At 31.7% G+C, this 24,423-nt stretch overlaps 1 protein-coding gene across 1 annotated transcript; it reads right to left on the reverse strand.

Annotated features, from left to right (window-relative positions):
- Positions 1-8,216: 8,216 nt before the first annotated feature.
- Positions 8,217-13,338, reverse strand: LOC141600935 (uncharacterized). Its single transcript, XM_074421191.1, has 5 exons — positions 12,972-13,338; positions 12,559-12,758; positions 11,707-12,145; positions 8,778-9,979; positions 8,217-8,312 (listed from the first exon to the last, which is right to left on the reverse strand). The coding sequence occupies exons 1-5, from the start codon at positions 13,336-13,338 to the stop codon at positions 8,217-8,219; spliced, it is 2,304 nt and encodes a 767-aa protein (XP_074277292.1).
- Positions 13,339-24,423: the final 11,085 nt, after the last annotated feature.

Here is a 24,423-nt window from a genome sequence, read left to right on the forward strand (position 1 = left end):
TATGATGAGTTTTACTTGTAAGTTATTCGACTTTTCAGGTATTATCTGCCGTCATGCTTTATCGGTTTTTATGCATATAAGGATTGTTTTGAAATTCCTATGAGGTACTTACCCTTACGTTGGCGTCGTGATGAATTTTATGAGAAAATCATTCCAATGGCCGACCAAGAAATCGTCAATTGTGAAGTGGATGATGTCATCAATATCGATAATCCTCCGATTTCAAAAACCAAAGGCCGGCCAAAATTTCGACGAGAAAGAGGTGGGAGAGAAGCTACACAAAAGCAAGCTAGGAGCTGCACCTTGTGCAAAAAGTTGGGTCACAATATCACGACTTGTCCGAATAAGGAGAACGTAGACATGAATTGCGTTCCGGCTCTTATAGCTAAGAAGAGGAAAAAGAATTTTCAAGCACACGAAGACTTAAATCCTATTTTTTGCGTTAAACAATAGAACAAAGTTCACTGTTTTTTTTGTATGCCGAACAAAGTTTACCGTACTATTGAACAAATTAGCTTTATGGCTTTCTTTATTGTTTTGTTCGGAGGATGTATAAACTTTGTTTCTATGATGACTAGCTATTCATCAATTTTTGTTAATTGCATCATTTGAATAGCAGAAGTGTAGTATGGAAAAGCCAAGCACGAGAAAATAAACAAAAAAAAATGTACTCTACCGTATAAGAGTTGATGAGAGAGAAAAAGAGGGTAGTAAATAAGATAGAAAAATATAGGGAAGTGAGAGAAAAAAAAATAATAACTATAAAGATATTGAGAATCCCACTAATTAGGTAAAGATAATAACATTAATTGTTATCATGTGCAACAATAAGTCTTATAGTGTGCTCCTTGGGCACATTATAGAAAACCCCTTTTATTTATTAATACAAATAAACATTTTTAAAAAACAACAGGGGATATATTATACAATTATTGTATCCCTTATTTTTATATTTACATTACTATTAACATTAGTGTTTTGATAAACCCGACTTCAGTGTTTAACTTGTTCAGTCCTCATCTGAAAGCGATAGAAGTTCAATTTCAGGAAGTATTTCATGTCCTGTAGGCTGTAGCCGTGTAGTAGGCAGCTTTTAAAGTACTGTAGTTGTGTTGTACCAGTTGCATCTCGTAGTAGTTGAAATCAAGGACATCGAATCCATATAAGTTTTTCAGAAATTTTATAGCCTTTCTTTCGCAATTTTGATGGGACGGTCCAACAAACTTGGACGATATCCCGATAATTTTTAACGTTTCGGAAGACGAATAATCAGTGCGAATGCGAATGTAACCTCTAAGTTCATCTTCAGTAACTGCATGAATACCGAATTCTGCATTCGGTAACTGAAGTTGTTTAAGTATTTCATTTAAAATAATTTGTAAGTTTACTTCAACAGGACACCGTTGTATTCCTGAAGTGTCTGCACAAAATTAGATAACAAAGTCAGTTTAGTATATATAGGAAAATGTATAATCGAAAGAACAACGTTGTGCAAATAAATGTGAAAAGTAAAGATGAAAACTAATACCCATCGCAAAATATTTATAACGATTAGTTGTTTTGAGGTTATCACCCCATGTATCATATTTATACATATTTTTACGTGCATGCAACATGACATTTCATTTTTAATTTTTTGCCATCTGTAAGGTATGTGTAGCTTAGGAGGAATGCATTTAAAATACGTGGTGCCCAAATTCAACCACTGGGAAAGATTAAGTTTCTTTTAGTGGCAACAAGATTTGTATGAGTTAGCAGAGATTAAATTTAAAATACACATATTCAATATAAAATTACTTAAAAATGATTTTATGAATTAATATCGTCCTTTTTAAAAAAAAAACCAGAAACGCAGACTATACAGCGTTTCAATTAAATTACGTTGAAAGATATTAATTTTTTGTATCATCTTACGAATTTGTATAACTTTGTATAGAAGAAATTAACTTTATATAAAGTATACATTAAATGACGTCAGTACGACAGACGCAGCCACCGTATTAGACTATGAAAGGAGTTTCATCTATTTACTGAATATTATTTGTTAATAGGTAGATGTATATACAATATATCTCCTTATTTAGTTAACTATTTGTAATTCACTTACCATTAAATTATATTGACAGCAGCATTTAATTGTATATTCATTTATATTAAAGCTTTTTTTTGTTAACGTAATTAATATAGAAAGTTGTGCATAAAAGATCTATGAAAAGCGAATTAAAACCGCAATTTTTTTTATTGGTATATGTAACACGTAGCTAAGGTAATCAAGCGAAATACAAACCCAAACACAACACAAACCTGAAGACAAAATAAAACACAACACACACGGTACATACAATGGATGCGTTGCTAATCAAGCCTTTATTCTATCGATGACTATATACAAATATGTACATTACTCCAACATAACATAACATGTAGTAGTAATATCTTCTATTCTGCTATCTCTTCTACATGTTGGACACTAAATTTGATTTGTTTCTTCGAATCTCCAAACTGTATTGTCAATAACTTGATGATAAACAGTCGAGCACATATACTATCAGCAAAATTCCTTATAAACGAAAGTTGTTCCTGCGTAAAAAAATAGAAAATACAGAGTTTATAATCACAAAAAAAAGTGGTGAAGACTTTATTTTATTTTTTTCTCTTTTTTTTTTCTAAAAAGAAAGAAAAAAATAAACCTCTTGTGAAAGACAGGAAATCTAGATTGCTGTTCGTTTTAAGACCTTTTCGGCAAGTTCATGAAAAAGAGTGAGTTTGATAGCGGAACTTTCATCATCAAAGCGGATTTCCAGGTTACACCTGTATACAAATTGTAAGTAGAACGACAACATAGTCAACCAATTATGAACTAAATCTATCCGTAAAATAGAATAGTGGAGACATGATAAATTAAATTCTAGTAATAACTAACCTGCACACGGATGTTCCTATATGCGGAGTTTCCGTTTGAAAACAAGAGAATTTTTTGCCAACTGGAACTTTTGTTTCATTCTTGCATATATTGCACGAAGAGTATACATACCTGTTCGGATTCATAACGCGTGTTATTTGACCCTTGATCCACACCGTTACACCATCCTGAAATATTTTTTACATTTTTTTGTTAAAAAATAATTTTAAAATTAATATATGACAAAAGAAATGCAACATAATTAGTAATACCAAACTATTAAAATTGGTAGTACCTTTTGTAAACTGAGCGCAGCGACCGGTAAGATTGTCCTATTGGTGATTTTATATTCTCTGCCTTCATGAACTACGTCTGAAAAAAAATGACTAAGCATTGAGTTTAAATTCAAGAGGTAGTATAGTATGAAAATTTAATACTAAAAAAATTAACAAGTGAAGAAGAAGTACCCATTATACTTCGTTTTTCTAAGAAATAGGTGCAACTTATGTTTCAACATCTATGCCAATCTATGTATTTATAGTTGTGAAAATTGCTTTTAAGGTTGTAATGGGGTGACAACAGTATCTGTAATTTACAAGTGTTGTTTACGCATGCGTCCTTCTAAGCACTGTATACGTTGATATCTAAACACGTGTCAGATAGCTATGTGAAGTAAATCTCAAATTTCTGTAGTAAATCATCAAATATATCTTATTTAGAGGTGTAGTTTAGGCGGGCATCCTTCTAAGCACTATATACACGGATATCTAAACACGTCTCAGTTAACTATGTGTCCTGAAATTAAATATGTGACGTAAACTTCAAAGTTCTGTAGTAAAGAATTAAATATATCTGATTCGTAGGTGTCGTTTAGGCAGACATCCTTCTAACAACTGTATACGTTGATATCTAAACACGTTTCAATCAACTATTTGATCTAAAAAACAAAGTTCATATATTAAAATGACGACCTCTTGGTTTGCCAGAGAGCTAATAGGTACTTGTGTTTTTAAGTTTTCAGTTTGTTGACTCGAGCTTTCTCCAAAAACATTCATACGAAAATTACTATTCATATTTTGCAGAATTTCTTTCTTGTCCGTAGCCTTACATTTAGACAATAATCCCATTTTGTTTGAATAAAACAACAAGTAAAACGAAAAAAAAAAAATATTAACATACCAATTGCTTAAATCGTTTAATTCGCTAAATTATATAAGCAACTATTAAAATTCTATGTAAAAAAAGGTAACAAATAAAACCGTATTTTATTTATGTATAAATAAACATTAAAAAAACAAAGAGGGAACACATTATACAATTATTGTATCCCTTATTTTCTATTTATATGATCGTTTTGATAATGCCGAGTTCTTTGTTTAACTTCTTCAGTCTGCATCCGAAATGGACATATTTTCAATTTCAGGAAATGGTTCATGTCCTGTGACTGTGTAGTACTCAGCTTTTAGGTTGGTGTATTTGTGTTGTATCAGTTGTAACCTAGGTAGCACCAAAACGGAACGGACACGGACACGACACGGACACGTGATACGGCATCCCATGAAATTTAGGACACGAGACACGCTATTTAAATTTAATAAAATATATATTTTATGGTTATAAATAACGAATTATTTTATTTTTTTAATGTATTTGATATTAAATTTAAATAAGTAAAGGTAAATTTTGACCTTGGCTATAACTAATTCTCATTTTTCAGCCAAATCCATCTTCTAATCAATCTCTTTTGACATTTTATTGCTCGTCTAAACTATAACATGTTTAGGCAGGTGTCCGACGAGTGTCGGGTGTCCGGGTGTCGGACACGGTGTCGGACACGGGACGGCTACTTAGGAGGAGTGTCCGTGCTACCTAGGTTGTAACTCGTAGTAGTTGAAATCAAGGACATCGAATCCATATAAGTTTCTTAGAAATTTTATAGCTTTTCTCGTACAATTTTGATGAGATTCTCCTACGAGCTTTGTAGATTTTCCGATAATTTTTAATCTATCGAAAGAGGAACGGTTAACGCATATTCGAACATATCCCCTAAATTCATCTTCGGTAACTGAATGAATGCCAAATTCAGCAGACGGTAATTCAAGTTGTTTAAGTAAATCATTTAAAATAATTTTTAAATTTACTTCAAGCGGACGTCGTTGTACTTCTGAGGACTCTGAAACAAATAACATAACAAAGCCAGTTTAACATGTATGTAAAAATGTTTAATTTAAAGAACCACGTTTTACAACAAAATAAAAAAAAATTATAGAGAAGAATTGATACCCATCGTAAGACGGCTACCGCGAGCAGTTGTAGTGAAATGACAATCCTATCTCGCGTATTTATAGAGAAATGTACGTGCATGCAGCATGAACTTATGTTCAGCTCTATTTGACATCTATACGCAACGTGTTGTTGTATAGATTTAAAATTAAATTACGTGTCTCACTATTGTAACTTTTTTGAATGATATACATTCATTTTATCGGCAAATGGATTATTATGATTTAGCTAAAATGAAATTAAAATCACATATGTTGTATATAAAATGAAGGGAATGTAATTACATGAGTAAGTATCTGCTTGTATTTTTACAAACAAGATAAGCATCAAGGGTGGCCTGTATAGCTATTCAATTGTATTACGTGCGTCACAAGTTTATTTTTCCTTAAAGATACAATCTTATTTTATCGAAAAAAAAAATTGTATAACTTAAAACCAATGAAATTACCATTATATATGCTCCATGTTAAATGACGTGAAGACGCACGAATTAGCGATATAGATTAATGCATGGAATTTTCTATATATATATATTAAAAAATGTTAATAGGTTATTACATATAAAATATGCATTTTTTAACACAAAATTGTTGATATATACCCTGCAATTAATAACCAGTTTACGTCGCATCTAATGCCTGGGCCATGATAGCAAATTAAAAATAAAACAATATGTACTAAAGCTAAATATATGTTTTTTTTAGACCGAATTTTTTTTAAAGGTGATGTCTATGATAAAATAAGAATTTGGAAAAAAAAATACACGATACTAAAATATGCCATTGGAATTGTAATTTACAAATGTTATTTTTTCGTTTTATTTTGGTATCGCTACTATAGTAAAAAAAAATGCGCCTTTAAACAATTATAATGTTTCAAAAAATATCACAATTTGAAACTTGAAGGAGTATCAAAAATAGACTTCAAAAATAGACTTCCTTTTGCTATTTTTTTAAAACTCTAAACTATAATTATATATTATTGACAACGTTGCATGCATATCGTACTTATGAGTAAAAAAAATATATTAAACATAGTTTATTTATTTACATATTTTTTTTGAAGGTATTATTGGAGAAACATTATTTTATAAATACAATACAAACAACTACGGACATGACATTACAAGCATCTCCTATTTTTTTATTATAAAAAAACTAAAAATAAAATATTCATTGCGAAATAACTAACGACACAAGCACTGAACATTTATTTTATTTTTTTTGGATCTAGGGATTTTTTTCTTTAATCTGTTGAGGACTGAAACGCAGTTGCGGAATTGGATTATTTTTTATGTATGAAAGCAACTCTATAATAAAGTACTGGTCCCTGACTTTAGTAAGAACTTCGTCTACGACTGATCTTCGTTCCTAAAATGGGTACAAAAAAAAACGTAAAAAGTTAGGTTGTAACAAATAGTAATTAGTAAATAGTAAAACCTAATTTTAAAAAAAAGGTACACAATACCTCTGGTGTTAAAGCTACAAGCTCAGTGATAGTTCTTCTTAGAACTTTTTCTGCTAAAGAATCGAACAGCGAGATTCGAGTTTCTCCGGTCTTGTCACTAAATATTATTTGTAGAGAACATCTATTGCAAATGTTATTAAGAAGAATGTCAAGAAGGTTTTATAGATAAAGACAGATTAACTGTTATGGAAATATATTGTCTAGCTCACTTACATAGATTGAGAAATGCCATAATGACTTGTTTGACCTGCTACACACCTGAAGCTTGCGCCGGTTTCAGTTGTCGTAAATTTCTTACACTTATTGCAGGAATTAAATAGAAAAGTATCAGGATTTGTGATAGATTTTATTTTCCCTTCTATTAATATAATTTTGTCCACCTGAAAAATTGTTGTAAAGAAAATTAATGTCAATATATGTGAATGACATAGTTCTACAAATGTAAAATATTTATATTTATGGAACTGAAGACCTCTTGGTTTGGCAGATCGCTAATCGGTATTGGCGTTTGTAAGCTTTCAGTTTCTCGACTCGAGCTTTCTCCAGAAACGTCTGGACGATAATTATTACTAAGATGTTTCATTAATTCTTTCTTGTCTGTCGCCCTATAATTAGACAATATTTAGATGTTGCTGAATAATAATATGTACAATAAAGAAAAATAATATAACATACCAAATGCGTAGTTCTTCCGCGCCTGGCTCGGTACTATCTAATCTTAAAGTTGAAAAACGGGTTGTCCCCCAACATCCTCCTAGTAATGCTTGCAGATGGTTATTATAGGTTTGTTTATAAACTAAACTAATTTATAGTATGTATATATACCTCTATAATCAGATGCCTTAACACGGGTTATCTGAATAACAGGTAAGGAGTCTATCTCTCTTGCAATTTTTTCAGTAGGCTCTAGAGCAAGCGCACGCCATGCTGTTAAAACGACGGGCCTCATTCTGCATATATAGCAGACTTCAAAAATATATGCAATTGTTTTAAAAAATATTGTTGTAGGGAAAAATGTACGTGTTAAACCACTTACTGATGATCGACAATTATTATATCTCTCGCTTCATTTTCATCACCTGTAGCTCTATTTCTAGTTTTTCTTAGAGGCCTAACAAAAATAGCTACAGCAACTAAATCTGTATTGACGAAAAAAAAAATAAACACTTGTCAATAAAGTTTACAAAATAGTAGGTAAATATAACAACAAATTTCCGTACCTATTCTATCTCTGCGTTGAAGATTCTCGTCAACAGAATTTACTGGCACCCAAAAGTTCTTTGTACTCTCAGTCTGACCAAGGTCAATTATATGCAAACCTTTCTCAAAAACCATTTGTACATCTGATTTCCGTATTTGAATTTTTCAGGAATTTTGTTTACAATTGGATTCTGAATTTCATATTGATGGCCTTCATGTAAAATATCTCCAAAAGAAGAAATATCCGTTTGAAAGATTGTCGCAATCATTTCATTTCCCTATTACACAAGTAAAGTTTAAAAAATAAATTAGTAACATGTAAGTAAATTTTGAAGAGTTTGATCTCCTCGGGTCGATTTTTTTTTTATGCCTTTATGGATTCAAGCTTCAAAACAACAGTAAAGTTTCTACTACGTTCCGTTACTGATGAAAGCGGTATTGTTGGAGAAGTCATTCCAACCTGCAATTTTATACCAAAAATGTCAGAGATGGACATTAGCAATTTTGTCTTAAAGAAAAACTAAATCATCGTTTCAACTTTAAACATAAGTAGTATACGGAAACCTGATATCTAAATAACTCTATAAATTTGGTTTTGGAGAACAAGGCTATTGTAACACGTATTAAATTGTCTTTGTTTTAGAAAAAAAATTATGTAGTTATTCAAGGAAGGCAACAGAAAACAACATGTAAAAGACAACAAACAATAGCTTATAAAGGTGTATTTTGTATGTCGTTATTAATTGATCTAGAATGGAAAACAGGAAAAAAAAACAAATAACATGCATTCAAAATAAAAAATAAAACAGTAAGATGATAACTTTAAAAAAATATGTATAGTAACATTAATGTACATTGAAAACATTTTTTTTTCTTACATACATATTAACCTCTGTTTCGCTTTATTTTATATTTCATAACATACAATATTTCTAGTACGTCTCCAACTGCCTGATAACGTACAATGTGGAAGGATTGCAACCGTTATGTCAGAGCTTTGTCTTGCTCTTGACAAGGCTACATATAATTGACCATGCGAGAAGACTGGTCTAGGCAAATATATTCCAACTCTACTAAGCGTCTGTCCTTGCGCTTTGTTAATAGTCATTGCGAAACTCAATCGAATCGGAAATTGTTTTCTCCTGAATTGAAAAGGAAATTTGTCGGAAGGAGATGGCTGAAGTGGAATTCTTGGTATGAAGACTCTTTTTCCCTTGTGATGTCCCACAACAATTTCTGCGTCAATAACATTTCTATCAAAGGCTTTGCAAATGAGTCGTGTACCATTACAAAGACCCGAAGTTGGATCTAAGTTTCTCAGCAAAATAATAGGACTATTTATTTTCAAGACCAATTCATGCGGCGGAAGACCACTTGGCTGAAATGTATTAAAAATCTCCAATGGATATTGTTCTGTTGCTACGTCTGTTGCTTCGTCAAAACTTCTGTAGGTAAATGGTTCACCTTCTTGTCGATAAACTAATATAGAATTTATCATCTGTGCGTCATCGTTTTTGGGAGTTAGTATTGCTCTTTTGGTTGTCAGAGACGGGTTTATATTAAGTCGTTGTATATCTGGATAAATTGTATCAATGAGTTCCTCAATTAGTGTAGTTTCTTCTGTTCCAGATATGACAATCGACCTTGGTAATTTGACATCCTTCCCATTTTCATAAGGATGGGAACCATTACCAACACTTAGAACGAAGTCGCAAAAAGCAGGATCACCCATAGCCCTTATATTAACAGTTAAATGAAGTCTTTCAAGTTCATGCCACAAAGGAGACATAACAAAACTGGAATTGACTGCCTCTTGTAATGTACTTTTAGGTATAATGGGCAATACCTGTCTAAAATCTCCTCCAAAAACGACAATTTTTCCACCAAACATTTCTGTACTTGAGCATACGTCACGCAATGTTTTTTCAAAGTATTCAATTGACTGTCTTTTTGCCATAGGAGCTTCATCCCAAACGATTAACTTACATGATCGAATAAGTTCCGCCAAAGGACTTTGCTTTGAGATTTGAGAACTCTGGTTATTTTCTATATCAAGAGGGATTTTGAATCGAGAATTTGAAGTTATACCACCCGGAAGATTTGCTGCTGCAATACCTGAACTTGCAACTGCAAGACAAATATGTAACACCCCCATACTCCGAGTGCCTTACCAGGACCACTCAGGTATGAAGACGCCACCATCTCGGTCGCCCGAGGTATGATAATCAAATAGACAAAACAGAAACAACGTTTATTATAAGTAGTTTAATGAATAAATACAATCCTCAAAACCAAACCAAAGTACGATACAAGATTCTCAAATGACTGTTCTAACTGAAATGTAGAATAAACTAAGGCTACAGCGGAAGACTCCTATCATCATGTCGTGGCATCCCAGCTATCCCAGTACTCATCTCAATACCTGCTCAACAACCGCTCACCACCCCGAATGGATCACCACGAGTTTTTAAAACATTTAAACGGGGTCGTACTAATCACACAATCAATATAGATAACAATAATAAGACAAACAGAAATTGAACGTCACACACACACACACACCACCAACTCCCATCATCTCAATATCGACCGTCCACTTTGGACCACCCGCGCGATGGGGGACGCAGCCGTTCCCACCTAAGCCCCGCTCATCGTACGAGCGATAACCCCGTCCATTAATGTGCACATCCCCTTTCGTGGCGGGTTCCACGAAGGGCGAAACTAGGGCGTGAGATCACTCCCGCAAGTGACCTCACTCGGAGAACGCATCTCGAGAACCATCACAAACACAACCACAATCACAATCACAATTACAATCACAATCATCATATCAATCAACTAACTACAGCACATCACCAATATCCCATTATGGGACTAATACTGAGTAGGAAATCCTACCTGGAAAGCACAACACGCAGACGGTATCTCAAATTTGTCTCAAAACGCCTCTTCTATGAATTCTCCTCCTAACATATAACACATAAAGACTACTATTCAAATACTACTCATAACAATCCCCAAATCCCAAATTAGGATTTCATCAATCTTAACAAAACGGTATATAAATTACATTAAAAGCTTACCCTCGACGCAAGGAATCCAACGACACCAACTACGATGCAAACCGACCGTCTGAACTCCGGGAATTGTCAAGAACGCGATTAGGAAGAAGACAAGTTGCTTTCTCTCTTAAACAGGTTTTAGGTTTTGTAAAAAGTGATTTAAAACAAAGACGAATTGGTTTAAATACCTTAATCGCGTAATTAAAAAAACCCGAGAAAACTCCCCCGTAAAACCGGACACTCGATCGAGTACCCAAGGCACTCGATCGAGTACCCCAGCTACTCGATCGAGTACCCAACAGGTCAGAAACTATTCTAAAACGCAACTTACCCTTACTCGACAGAGTAAGGCCTACTCGATAGAGTACCCCAAGACTTATAAATACGGAGTATTACAGTCTTCCCTCCTTAAAAAGAACTTCGTCCCCGAAGTTCAACCCATACTTAAAAACAAACATGCTAACTCGATCAAGACACAACAACGTAACTAAGAACTCGAAACAAAACTCCAACCCAAACATGAACTCGTAACACCAACTCCACTAACTATTCCTACCTCCACAGCATGGCTCACGATATCGTATCAACTCCACATATATATATATATATCTCACGACACCAACTCCATACATAACCAACTACCATCCTCTAACGCTGCTAGCTCCATAATATCACCCACTATCAAGTCCAAAATCAAGACACTCATAGACATCAAACGGGATGTTACAAAATATGTCCCCTTGCTCTTAGATTTGCAAGCAATGTTGTGTACAAAAAAAGTTTTTTCTGTACCTCCGGGGCCATCTAAGAAAAAGGAACCAGTACCATTCTCTGTAACCCTTCTGTAAATTTTATCATAGGCAAGACGTTGTTCTTCATTTAACATGTTCACAGCATTTATGTCTTCAGAACTTATTGGAATATTAAGCTCTTCTTCAATTTCTTTGGTTATTGAATGATTGAAATAAGCAGCCTCAAAATTCAGATCGCCAAAGTTGAAATTACTAAAACTCTTGCCCATTGATTCAAGTATGCAACTAATATTTGTAACAGTCATTTGTAACACTTTATGCCCTTGTGCAGGAAAATCAAATGCACAGTCTTCAGACAATGAAGTATAGAATTTATCCCACAACAATCTTGGATTATTTGGCTGACAGTAAATGAGCAAAGTTGTAAATAATCTGTGTAGCGCTGCTGGTATTTGATATTGAACTGCTTCTGCCAAGCACTGTTCAATTGAATTATCTGTTTCAAGCAATCCATGCATGTAAGCCGGCTCTCTGAAAGAACTACATGTTATGCCATTTATTGATTTTAGATCATCAAAAGACTTCGGACCCCTAATGTTTGAGAGCAAAAGGTGTAAATAATACCGTTCTCCTTCTGAGGGGTTTGCATAAACCAAACGCCCCTAAGGCAAATCCTTTTTTCCTTAGGAGTCCAAAATCTGTCCCTTCTTCTATTATGCCATGCATAATATTCGGGAAGTTGACTGTATAATAAGGTCTGAGAGAAAGTATCAGTTTCGTTTTGCTTGAAAAAAGCCGTTAATATTGTTCTGTTGCGAGATTCGTCATCCAAAACATTTCTAAGGTTTTCCCACGGCTGAAAACTAACTGTCTGCATGTTTGGTAAGTGTACTTGTAAAGGAACAACGTTGGGATGTATCTCGTTCAAATGAAGTTCAAAAATTCTCCACGCTGCCTCTGGTGGGGAAATCCATCTAGTTGATTGGTATGAGGTAATCTCATCAAATGATTCTTGACCGCTGCCACTTGGATCAGTAACAGCAAAAGAAATACGGTCATGGCCCTTATATACATACTTGTACATATACTTGACTGATTTAATTGTACAACATATCTCAACGTTTAGGTGACAATCATATTTGGCCAATAAGAATGGGTTGTAAGGAACAACCCATCGATTGTTAAGTCTCGATTTACGTACAGTAACCTAAACACCCGTACGCCTTCTACGATAAATTGGATATGAATCACGGTCGTTTGTTGTTGTATCTGCAAATTCATGAGGGTAATGGTTCTTACACGTACCATTTACCATACAAGAATTATCAGGGTTTTGTCTACCGCATGGACCATGCATCATATGACGAACAACTGCAGAGAAAAGGTGAGGGTTATCGGTAGCATCAGGTAATTCTGCAGAAACAAATTCATCATATTGGTCAGGCTTTCTGATTTTGCTTTTAGAATCAAGAATGATTAGAAAATGTGCATGTGGAAGCCCTCGCTTTTGGAACTCAACGACGTAAACATAACCAGCAACATAAACAAATATTTTTCGAACACAGATGTCCTTTTTTAACTCAAAAAGTTTCGATCGAAAAACACGAGAAACAAGATCAGGTCTATTTTGCGCTTCTTCAGAGGCAATAATTCTCGTTTTATTTCTGGCCATCGAGGGTTGTACGTCATAGTCAGAAATATATCTGGTTTTCCATAACGTTGCACGACCGCCATAGAACAGAGATAGCGACGTCGGAAGTCAAGATCACACCCAATAAAGCTAGCAGGTAGTATAAAAATGCGGCCAATATTTGCGCCTCGTGTGTATCCAGAGTTATAGCTGTCAATGATTCCTTGATACAGGTCCGCGCGAATTATATTTTGATTATTTCTTATGTAATCAAGTCTCGTCGTCTCAATTTTAATATACATATCTACTGTATATTGTTGGAGATGACGACCGCTTCTTAGTGAAATTGATGAATCGTTTGGACGAATCTGCAATCGGTAGTAGTAGTACTCTCTACAAGATACTTTTTTCTCAGATGCAGAAGTACTTACAACTGTACATAAACAACAGCTTTAGCTACTGTGTTGTTAAAAAAAAAAATATCTGAAAGCACAAACCTTGTTCTTCGCTTTCAAGTAAATCATCAGCTGTTTGTATAAGAACTTCATTAATCGGAAAAGTGTGGGGTTCAGGACGACGTCTAGGATGGGTGCTGACTCGATAAATACATCTATGCCATCCACTTTCGCCAAAAGGAAACAAAAGAGGATACTGCAAATGATCATAGCAACCGTAATAATGTAATATTCGGTGACTTGTTCCAGAAATAACATATATGACGATATCATGCCGAGGAGGATTTGACGAGTTTTCATCAACGGCCCAAATCGCCGCAACCTGCGACGCTGTTGGAGCGTTGTGCGTTTTTTGATCCTGGATTGGATCTGAGTTTATTAAAATACGACTTTCCACGTCTATATCAACTTCTCTTAGAGATCTGAAGAATTGAGTTTATGGGTTCATTTCCATAACACGCATCAGAATACGAATCACATTCTGCTCAATTTCGTCAGAAATCTGAAGTCTATTCCACAATTCTCGATCTGTATCAAAAAAATACAGTTGTATATATCTAGGTTTTTCTTCAGTCGGGCAGAATGTCGTTAATGAAATGATAAACTTGGCCTTGAGCTCTAAATGTATAAACGCCACGATTTCTTTGCGCCAGTTCACGATCTTTCTTAACTCCAAAGGAAGTAAAAGCAAAAGAACTATTATACAACAAAACATACTTTCTGAAATTTATAGAGATAGCGTCATTTGACATGAACAACATGCAGAGGTCATTCAGCATTGCGTTCTGTGCTAGACATATATCTCCTTGGCAGCAGCAGAATTTTTTCGATTCATTTTTGAAAAGTTTTGCGCCACAGTGTAAACACAATGACGGCAAAGGAAGAACGACTGGATGTTCCGGAGGAATTGTAAAACCTTTAAAGTTATTAACAGAGATTTAATAAAATGAGTTGTGAAATTTGGAAATTGGCTATAAACCACTTAAACGGAATGGAAAAAGCTATATATGTTTGCAAAGAGAAGTCGTTACCATTTAGAATAGTAGGTGCTGAAATTGAGCGACTTTTCTTTTGTGGTTTGTTTGTACGGGAGCACGATGCAATGGTTTTCAGTAGATTCATATTTTATAGCTTTTATGAATATGAAAGCACCTCTGCTAAAAACACATGTAAAATATCTAAATAAAACAAATGTACATAAAATAATACAAAAAAATGCAAAAGAAAAAATACGAAAATAAATAGATAATTCTCCAAACAACATTAACGTGTAAATTAATTTAAATAAATTAGCTATGCGTAATTGATTTTCTCTAGTTTTTTGTTGCGAATTTTACGTACAGAATACCCAAAAAAAAAGTTTAATTTTCCTTATAAATAAAATGTGATAGATAGTAAGATAGAGTCAACGATTTTCATTTATGAACTATGGAAAGGAAAAAAATTCAGAAATAAAAATCTAAACAAAATATATATAATATTAAGCACTTATATATTTCTCGTTATATAAAAAAATATAATAAAAAGTTTTAAAATATTTTTTCCTATTTTATAAAATAATTAATGAAACCTTTTATTTAAAATAATTTTAAAAAATAATAAGAAATTATTTGAGATATAACATAATGTAGTTAAATATTTCCAAGACTTTAAATTAATTGTAGTTGTAAGCAAAATATGATAAAATTGTTTAAAAAAATATAATATTAAACACTTATTTGATTTTTCGTATATAAAAAAGAATATAAAAAAAGGGTTTATAATATTTTTTCCTATTTGGTAAAACAATTAATGAAACATTGTATTTAAAATAATTTTTAAAAATAATAAGAAATTTTCTAAGATAAACATAATGTATGTAAATGCTTCCTATAGTAATTTTTTTTTAAAAAAAAATTATGTTTAGCTGTAATAAAAATATAAAGAAATTGTTTAGAGTAAACGATTTTCATTTATGAACTATGGAAAGGAAAAAAATTCAGAAATAAAAATCTAAAAAAATATATAATATTAAACACTTACATAATTCTCGTTATATAAAAAAATATAATAAAAAGTTTTAAAATATTTGTTCCTATTTTATAAAACAATTAATGAAACCTTTTATTTAAAATAATTTAAAAAAATAATAAGAAACTATTTGAGATATAACATAATGTAGTTAAATGTTTCCAAAACTTAAAATTTTAAAACAAAATAAATTAATTGTAGCTGTAATCAAAATATGATAAAATTGTTTAAAAACAATATAATATTAAACACTTATTTGATTTTCGGTATATAAAAAAGAATATAAAAAAAAGGTTTACAATATTTTTTTCCTATTTGGTAAAACAATTAATTAAACATGGTATTTAAAATAATTTTTAAAAATAATAAAAAAATTTCTAAAATAAACATAATGTAGGTAAATGCTTCCAATAATAATTTTTTTTTAAAAAAAAATTATGTTTAGCTGTAATAAAAATATAAAGAAATTGCTTTAAAATAAATAATATTTACTAATAAGTTTAAACGGAATTATAATCCAAACTATATGCGGTCTTCCCATATTAATCCAAACTTTGGAATAACCAACAATAAACCTAACATTGCCCCTCCTCGTCTTATACTAAACTCAGTGGAAGGGCTACTTCCCAGCTGGTAAAGATGTTATTAACGTTTTACTAATTCCCCATTAATACTCCCTAAATTTTGAGACCCGCAAAATTTGATCTTTTTCACACCATTGTTAAACATTGATTCACGCCATTCTTGAGCATTAGACAATACTTTCAAAAATCAAGCTACTGAAAATCATTTTTTGGCAAATCAATGAGTGAGATATGCACAATCATTTATGAGGCAAATTTGAATCAGTAAGCAAATTTTTGTCTCCTCTGGTTTTGATTATTAGAAAGAACAATGATGCCATACCTTTGAAATCAAACAAAATGATTAACTATGTGATTATAAAGCGGATTAATAGTTCGATCCAACAAAAAATCAGTGTTCTTATGTTACCGAATACCGAATATTCTTCGTCATCGCTCATCACCTTCAACATTGAATTGAATTGAAAAACTATTATGTGTTTTTATGCAAATGCAGGCGATTTTCGTTGAATTGACTTGACTCTTCATAATGGAAAATCTACCTTCAAAATGGAAAATTCCAGGGAAAAAATAATGGAGGATTATGGGTGATTGTTTGATTGATAGTGAAAAGGCAGGAAAGAAAGGAGGAAGGTTGAAGGTTAACCATTAAGAATAAAGGATTGGAGAAGAAAGATGTTTAAATTAGAAAAGTGGACCCTAAGTCAAACTTGACCGGAAATAACAGGTAATAATTTAGTCAAGTTTAGTCAAAAATAAGGGTAGGCAAAGTTAGGTTTATTGTGGGTTATTCTTAAGTTGGGATTAATATGAGAAGACGGTCTATAGTATGGATTATTCCTATTAATTATTCCTTTTTTTTTCAAAGTAAAAGTACAGGCAATATGATATTTACTCATAAAAATATTAGTAATTAACTAAAAGAAAAACGCAGTCGTAGGAAAAAAAATTAAACTTTAAAGTTTTTATGTTAAACTTACAAAACAGATTACGACTATTGTTACTTTTAAAATTAGGAAATAGAGCACAATATATCTTGAGTGCATGACATCGTTTATGTAAGTTAACTTACACTGTAATTTTATATTTTATATCGCTCAAAGCTTTTTCGACGATATTGAATTTTACCCTAGATACAATAGTTGTCTATTTTGGTAATTTTAGTATGTTTTGTATTTTCTTTTTGTAAGTTTTTTTTCTTTAAAAAATGCTAATCATCAGCATTCCTCATTTCGTGTTCTTATATTATACGTATTCTCTAAGTTATACATTTTGTCGGTATAATATATATAAACTGTTTTTATACAATTTTTTTCAAAGTAAAAGTACAAGCGATATGATATTCATTCATAAAATAATTAGTAATTAACTAAAAGATAAACGCAATCTGAGAAAAAATTATTAAAATGTATCTTAAACTAACGAAATAGATTATGATTATTGATAGTTTTAAACTTAGGAAATTGAGTACTATACCTCTTCTTGAGTGTATGTAAGCGTTTATGTAAGTTAACTTACACTGTAATTTTATATTTTATATCGCACAGACCTTTTTTGGCCGGCAATAAATTTTACCCTACATACAACAGTTGTATATTTTCGGAATTTTAGTATCTTTTGGATAAATTTCTTTTTTTTTGGCATAGTCGATTTACAACGACGAATATGATGTTTTAAATTTGATATTTTTAAGATGAAATGCGTATTTTTCCCGTTTTAAATCGACACTCTAAACTGACTTATGCTAGTACGTAAAATTAGTTATAAACTTTTACTAAAGTAATACAACAATAATACTTTTCGTCTTTAAATAACTATATTTTGATGCAAACAACATCATTTGTGGATTTGAAGTTGCTTTTAATCAGCGATAAACGTTATGAGAAGTGTACTTCTACAATTCATTTAGGTGGTTTCACGACTATTATTTAATTTTTATTATTGTTTTATCTAACTAATATTTTACTTGACTTCAATTTGTAAAAATTTAACTAAATCTTAAAAAGTTTTAAAAAATTATTAAAAAAAAAGTAGAGTAATCAAATATTCTTAATTTTTTTGTTTTTTTTTTTAAAAAAAATATGAATTTAATAAATCATAGATACTAATTTTGAGAAGCTTAATAGTTGCACCTTAACGAACAAATTTTTTTTTTTTACATAAAAAAAATATAAAATCTAACCACTATGATTTTAATGCAGTGTTAAAACTATAAGTAAAAAAATATTAAATAACATTTCTCAGCACATACTAACCTTAAAAAGTCTCTACGGATTTCAAACTAAACTCTGCTCCGTTTCTGATTTGCAAATTCCAGCTGCAATTTTAAAAGTAATATGTATTTGTTAATATCTTACAATACAAACAGATAAACACGTTAAAATAGAAGTATTCAATTCTCAACAGTTAATATCTTAATCTAAAATTACATACATATTAAATGATTAAATGCAATTACCTGCAAACTGCACTTGAAAATTAGGTAAAAGTATTAACGATTTAAGCTTGATGTAAGTCGTAGAAAGAGAATGTATAAGCAGAATTTTTTTCCTTTTTATGTGCTTTCGTGATAAAGGAAAATGAAGTGTGGTTACTCATGTATTTATAGAAAACATATGTGCATTCTTCAAATAAAAATATTTATTTTGTGACTATCTTAAAAATAATGGCATACGCACATCTTTCTGAGTGATCACTGATATGCATGAAGAGTATAAGAAAGGAAAACATGCATGGTATTACACAACTGTCCGGAAGATATGTATGTGCAGCTTAAAAATCAGAAAAATTTAATGCAAACTTATCACCTTATCAATGCAAGAAGCAAACACTGCAGAAAAAGACAATTGATGTAGGCCACTCACAATTCATACATTAGTTGGAAGACACTCACAATTCATAAAGTAATAAAAAATCTCTGAATAATAAATGGAGTGTTGGTAGTAGTCTTTTTTTCCTACAGTGCATCTTGCTTCAAACCATTGCTTCTGGTCTGAAATAAGACGGATAACATGTTATCATTTGACAGTAAAATGTTCATATTTTTCTAATAACATGTTACCATTATTTTTTCCACTATTTTCAGGGTAAAAAGTGACACCTTTAGTGATAATATTTTGTAGATTAACTGCTTACATTTAATTAAAAAATGGCAAAATTTTACCGGTCTTATTTCAGACGGGAAAAGTGTCCGTCTGAAAAAGATTTTTCGTTTTTTCTATGCTAGATGATATGCATAGTAGTAGTTATTTTTAAGTGTGTCAACTATTGAACTTGTGTTTGTGTACTCCGTTTTGATAAGTTCTCTCAGTGCGTCTTGCTTTAGACGGTTGTTTTTCGTCTTAAATAAGATGGATAACATGTAAGCATTATAGAATACAAAAAATCATTCTACGGCAACATGTTTATAGTCTTTCTCACTTCATTTTGAGTGTAAAAATTGACATCTCAAGTTAAAACGTTCTACAAATTTAATGGTTAAATTTTTTTTAAAAAAAGGACAATATTTTTATCCTTCTTATTTCAGACGTGAAAACAGTCCGTATTAAATTACAATTTGCGAATTTCTTTACCTTTTCTTTATGGGTTCATCATTTCTGTACGTTAATTACTAATGAACTGATTTAATTTTTAGGGTCCATAAATCTTTATACTCAAAGTAAGTACAAATAATAATTTAAACGAAGCACATACATTTTAGTTGATAGATTTAATGTTATTTATTACTTCAATAAGTCTCTATTGTGACGGATATATCAGTCACAAGTTTGTGTTGGTTCAAGTTTGTGACGAGTGAAGTACCAAAAATAATCTAAATATTCCACATAGCTTCAAAACTAAAGGATCCACTTCACAGTTGTTGGAAATTCTAAAGAGCGTGCATTATATCATTTTCCTCACCGCGTGGCTCTTTACACCTCCTATCTTCAACTTTGTCTGTTTCTATCTGACAACCCAAAGTAATCTCAGAAAAGCATATTAAAAAATGAAGAGTGGCAAAAAAGTAAATAATGACGTCACACAAGGACTTAAGCCATGCAAATAATTGTCAGGATACCATCCTCTTTTATAAGTAGTATAGATTCAGTAACGTGGCAATTGGGCATACTTTCCTCCAAACCAAAGGTAGCACTTACCTAATTCGGACCATCCAAATCAAACTACTCATTTCTTTTTTTTAGTAAAAAAACATTACTAAAGACCCCTCATACTGTCATACATCCTTATTATTAACATACAATATCATCATGTTTGTGGCCCTCTTTTAATTAATTTGCATGTGATCCTACTATATTTCCAATACTACCCTTACTTTTTCTTAAAACATGTGCTCCCTCCCATGTTACCTTTGGTTTGGATGGGAAAGAGTACCATGCACCCAAGCGTATGGTGCACGATACTCTCTCCACTTAATTTTTTCTTTTATTAAATAAATCTTAATTTTAATTCATTAGAAAATAATAAAAAATATATCATTATTCAAAATTTTTATTCCTCTACCAATAGAGGTCATCTTTGATACATTTTGTTATTTATTTTATTTTTCCTCACATATTCACATCACGTAATTGATATATCCATATAATTTCACATAATTATTTTTATTCCTGTAAATTATTTTGTATTATGCGGTTTTGATATGGAATAAATCGTTCACGATCATTGTTTAATATATTTGAACAAATAAAGCCATATTCACTAAACTATAAATGTCATATTCACTAAACTGGTAGTGAATATAATAGTCATGGGATGAATATCACACTACATAATACGTTTTCATCAAACCACACTGTCATATTCACTAAACTGAAAGTGAATATGATGATGTCATATTATGAATATCGCACTATAAAACACATATTCATTAAACAACATTGTCATATTTACTAAACTTAAAATGAATATAATAGTGTGATATCATGAATGTAACACTGCATAATACTTAAATTGAATATGACAGTAATAACTTTCTTAAAAGTGGAAGTTAATTTTTTGTTTTAAAAAAATAAAATAAAAAAAGCGGAAGTTGAAGAAGTTGAGGATAAGTGGGGGAGTATGCAGTATCCTACGTATGGGTATAGGATATAAGAATTGCATTTTTTTGGGGTAATACCTAGGACGTTAGTTAGCGAGACGGGTATAACTCACTAGAGTTGGCATTGGGCCCGTGCTAGGTCGGCTCGCGTGCCGTCCCATCGTACCTTCCCCCAAATATGGCCCGGCCTAAGCACGGATATTGGGTTGGTCGTGTCATGCCGTGCCTAATCCAGTCAACCAAACACCCGCCGCGGCCCACTAATGGCACGACCAATTTCGTGCTTGGGCCGTGCCTGGCCCATGGGCTAATCGAGCCTGACACGTGGTCCGACCCAATAGCCTTAATATTTTTTTCTAAATACTTTTTTATTTATATAAATAATGAATATTAATGATTTAAATATATATATTTTATTAAATATAAATGTACTTGATGTCTTGATTAGTTGATTACTTATATTTTTAAGGTACTAGATTTAATAAATAATTAAAAAAATAATATTTAAAAAAGAAATTTAATTAAATAATTAAAAAACGGCCAAATCTCGGACCGTGCCCTGCCAGGCCCGTCGTGTTTGGTTCGTGCCGGACCCTCCGTGCTTGCGTCGTGTCGTGCCTAGGCACAGGAATTCCCAAAAAACGCAGTCGCGGCCCGCCTCAAACCCGTTCATGTCGTGTCCGTGCCGTCAGTACCTTTCATCCGTGTCGTGCGCGTGCTGCCCGCCTTAGCCCAGCCCGGATTGTCATCTCTAGGTATAAGTCGAAAGGTTGCATGTACACGGTGTGTAAAAGGCACCTGGTACACAGGCCAATGAGCGCGCGCTACGTGGATTTTTGTAGGGACTATATGTAATCTTTTCAAATCAGTTTTTAGAGAGTTAAATTTGAAAATTTTGAATTTCAATTTCAAATTAGATAACTTTTTAACTGTTGCACTTTCTAAAGGTCATTAGCAATATTAATCTATTTTTTATACTAATCTCTATACTAATTATTTTTTCTCTCTTATATTTATTTTTGGTTCTTAGTTATTTTATCCATCTATTATTTCCTTTCTCTCACTAAAAAAATCGTTTCTCTAACTAAAAAAAATCAGTATTTTTTTCCCAAATCTAATAATCCATATTTCTTTATTAAAATCTCATACTATATTTCAATTTTATCAACACTACCGTCATCTTTCATATATGAGTTATAGTCAATCTTGTTCTTGCGATTCACATTATTCTCATGACTTGATTCCAATTCGTCAACTTGTGAAGAAAAATAGGCCAAACAAAGGGAGGTTTTTTATCGTTGTCTCTTATGGAAGGTATATTTATTTTTATAACTCTAATTAATTTAATTAGTAGAATATCTATGTTTATAGCTCTAATTAATTTTGAATGCATCATTAGACGGAAGATTGTAGTTACTTCGTAAGGGATGAAAGCGTGGAGGTTGATCGTAACATGAACAAGTTGATTGATCTAAACAACTCTCTGGAGGATAGGTTACGCCAATTGAAGTCAGAAAATATTAAATTGAAATCTCAGAAGTTATGTGCTACTAAATTGTAAAAGTTTGCTCTTCGGTTATTGTATTATTCATGGGTTGTATTTTTATTATTACTATCAATTTGTATTGTGATAATACTAAATAAATAAGAGAAGAAGCTTTAATTTTGTATTCATTGTTGATCTAAATTTGTATTGTGAGAATACTTCTCTAATCTACTATTTTCGTATTCGTTGTTGATCTTTTTAATTTCAGTCTCGTTTTGTTATGCTTGATTATTTTGGTGTTAAAAACGTAAAATCAATCAATTGCAAAAATGAATAAATTTAATTTGTAATGTGTTAAGGTGTTGTTTGACCCTGCTTTTAGAAGTGCTTTTCTACCTAATAAGCACAAATTAGGCCAAACAATCAATTTTGAAGAAGCTAAAACAACTTCTTTTAAACCCAAAAGTCAATTTTGAGATCCAAAAGTAGAAGCATCAATTTGTTGCTTCTAGCTTTTACTTTTATTTTAAAGATTTGTAATGCATAAATGACAAATTGTATGTTGTAAACATGTCAAAAAAAAAATAATACTTATTAATTCATATTTTTTCATTCTCTACAAATCGAGACTCATTTTGATATACTTTTCAACAAAAAATTTCATTTTTCATCCGCTTATGTAAAAAATCTTGTTGAGAAGTCGTTTTTTGTAAAATGTTAGGCCAAACACCAATAGTCTTATCAATAAGTACCTTATTAAAAAACTCATTTCTAAAAGCAAAAACAGTTTTCCTAAAGCGAGCCCAAACATGCACTAACTTAACTTTGCAAATGACATATGTAATCGGAATTAGAACAATATTGAGTAAGTAAATTAATCGATGAAAATGGCCCAATTGAAATATGTAGCCCATTTGAAATCTCATACGTAGAACAATTTTTCAACTGAGTAATTAATAATGGGCCTAGTGACTCACGGCTCAAGTCACTTAGTTGATAAATATAATGAACACAAATTGTTCTATAAAACCTATATTTTGGTAAGACTAACCCAATAGCATAAGACCCAACAAAATTACTTAATAAAAATATGAAATAATATTTTTTTTAATAACCTAATATTTTAATTTAATAACTTACATATTTAAATATGTTGGTTTATTTCATTATAAAGTATAATTTTAAGTAGAAAACTTAATATATTAATGTTTTTGATTAGGCTTTTCCCCTATTGGGGCCAAACCTAATGCTCGGCTTTATAACATACAAACTTACTTAATGAATAATAGTGGCTCAAGTGACTAATGGCCCAAGTCAGTTAATCGATAATCATAATGAATAACCGTCTTTATAACATACAATCATCCGAAATTACATGAATTGATATTTATTGTATTTATTTAGGTGACGACTTTGTGAGACGGTTTTATGAGGCGGATCTTGCTTGTGTCGAGTAGCTTATGGAGATTTGCTAAAAGGTAGCTAGGTTTATCCTACTCTGTTTCGATAATGTGTATGTTTGTTACTGGGTCATTTGTCATTACTTGCATTATA

This window comes from Silene latifolia, chromosome 9 (assembly GCF_048544455.1).
Source record: "Silene latifolia isolate original U9 population chromosome 9, ASM4854445v1, whole genome shotgun sequence".
Lineage (NCBI taxonomy): Eukaryota > Viridiplantae > Streptophyta > Magnoliopsida > Caryophyllales > Caryophyllaceae > Silene > Silene latifolia.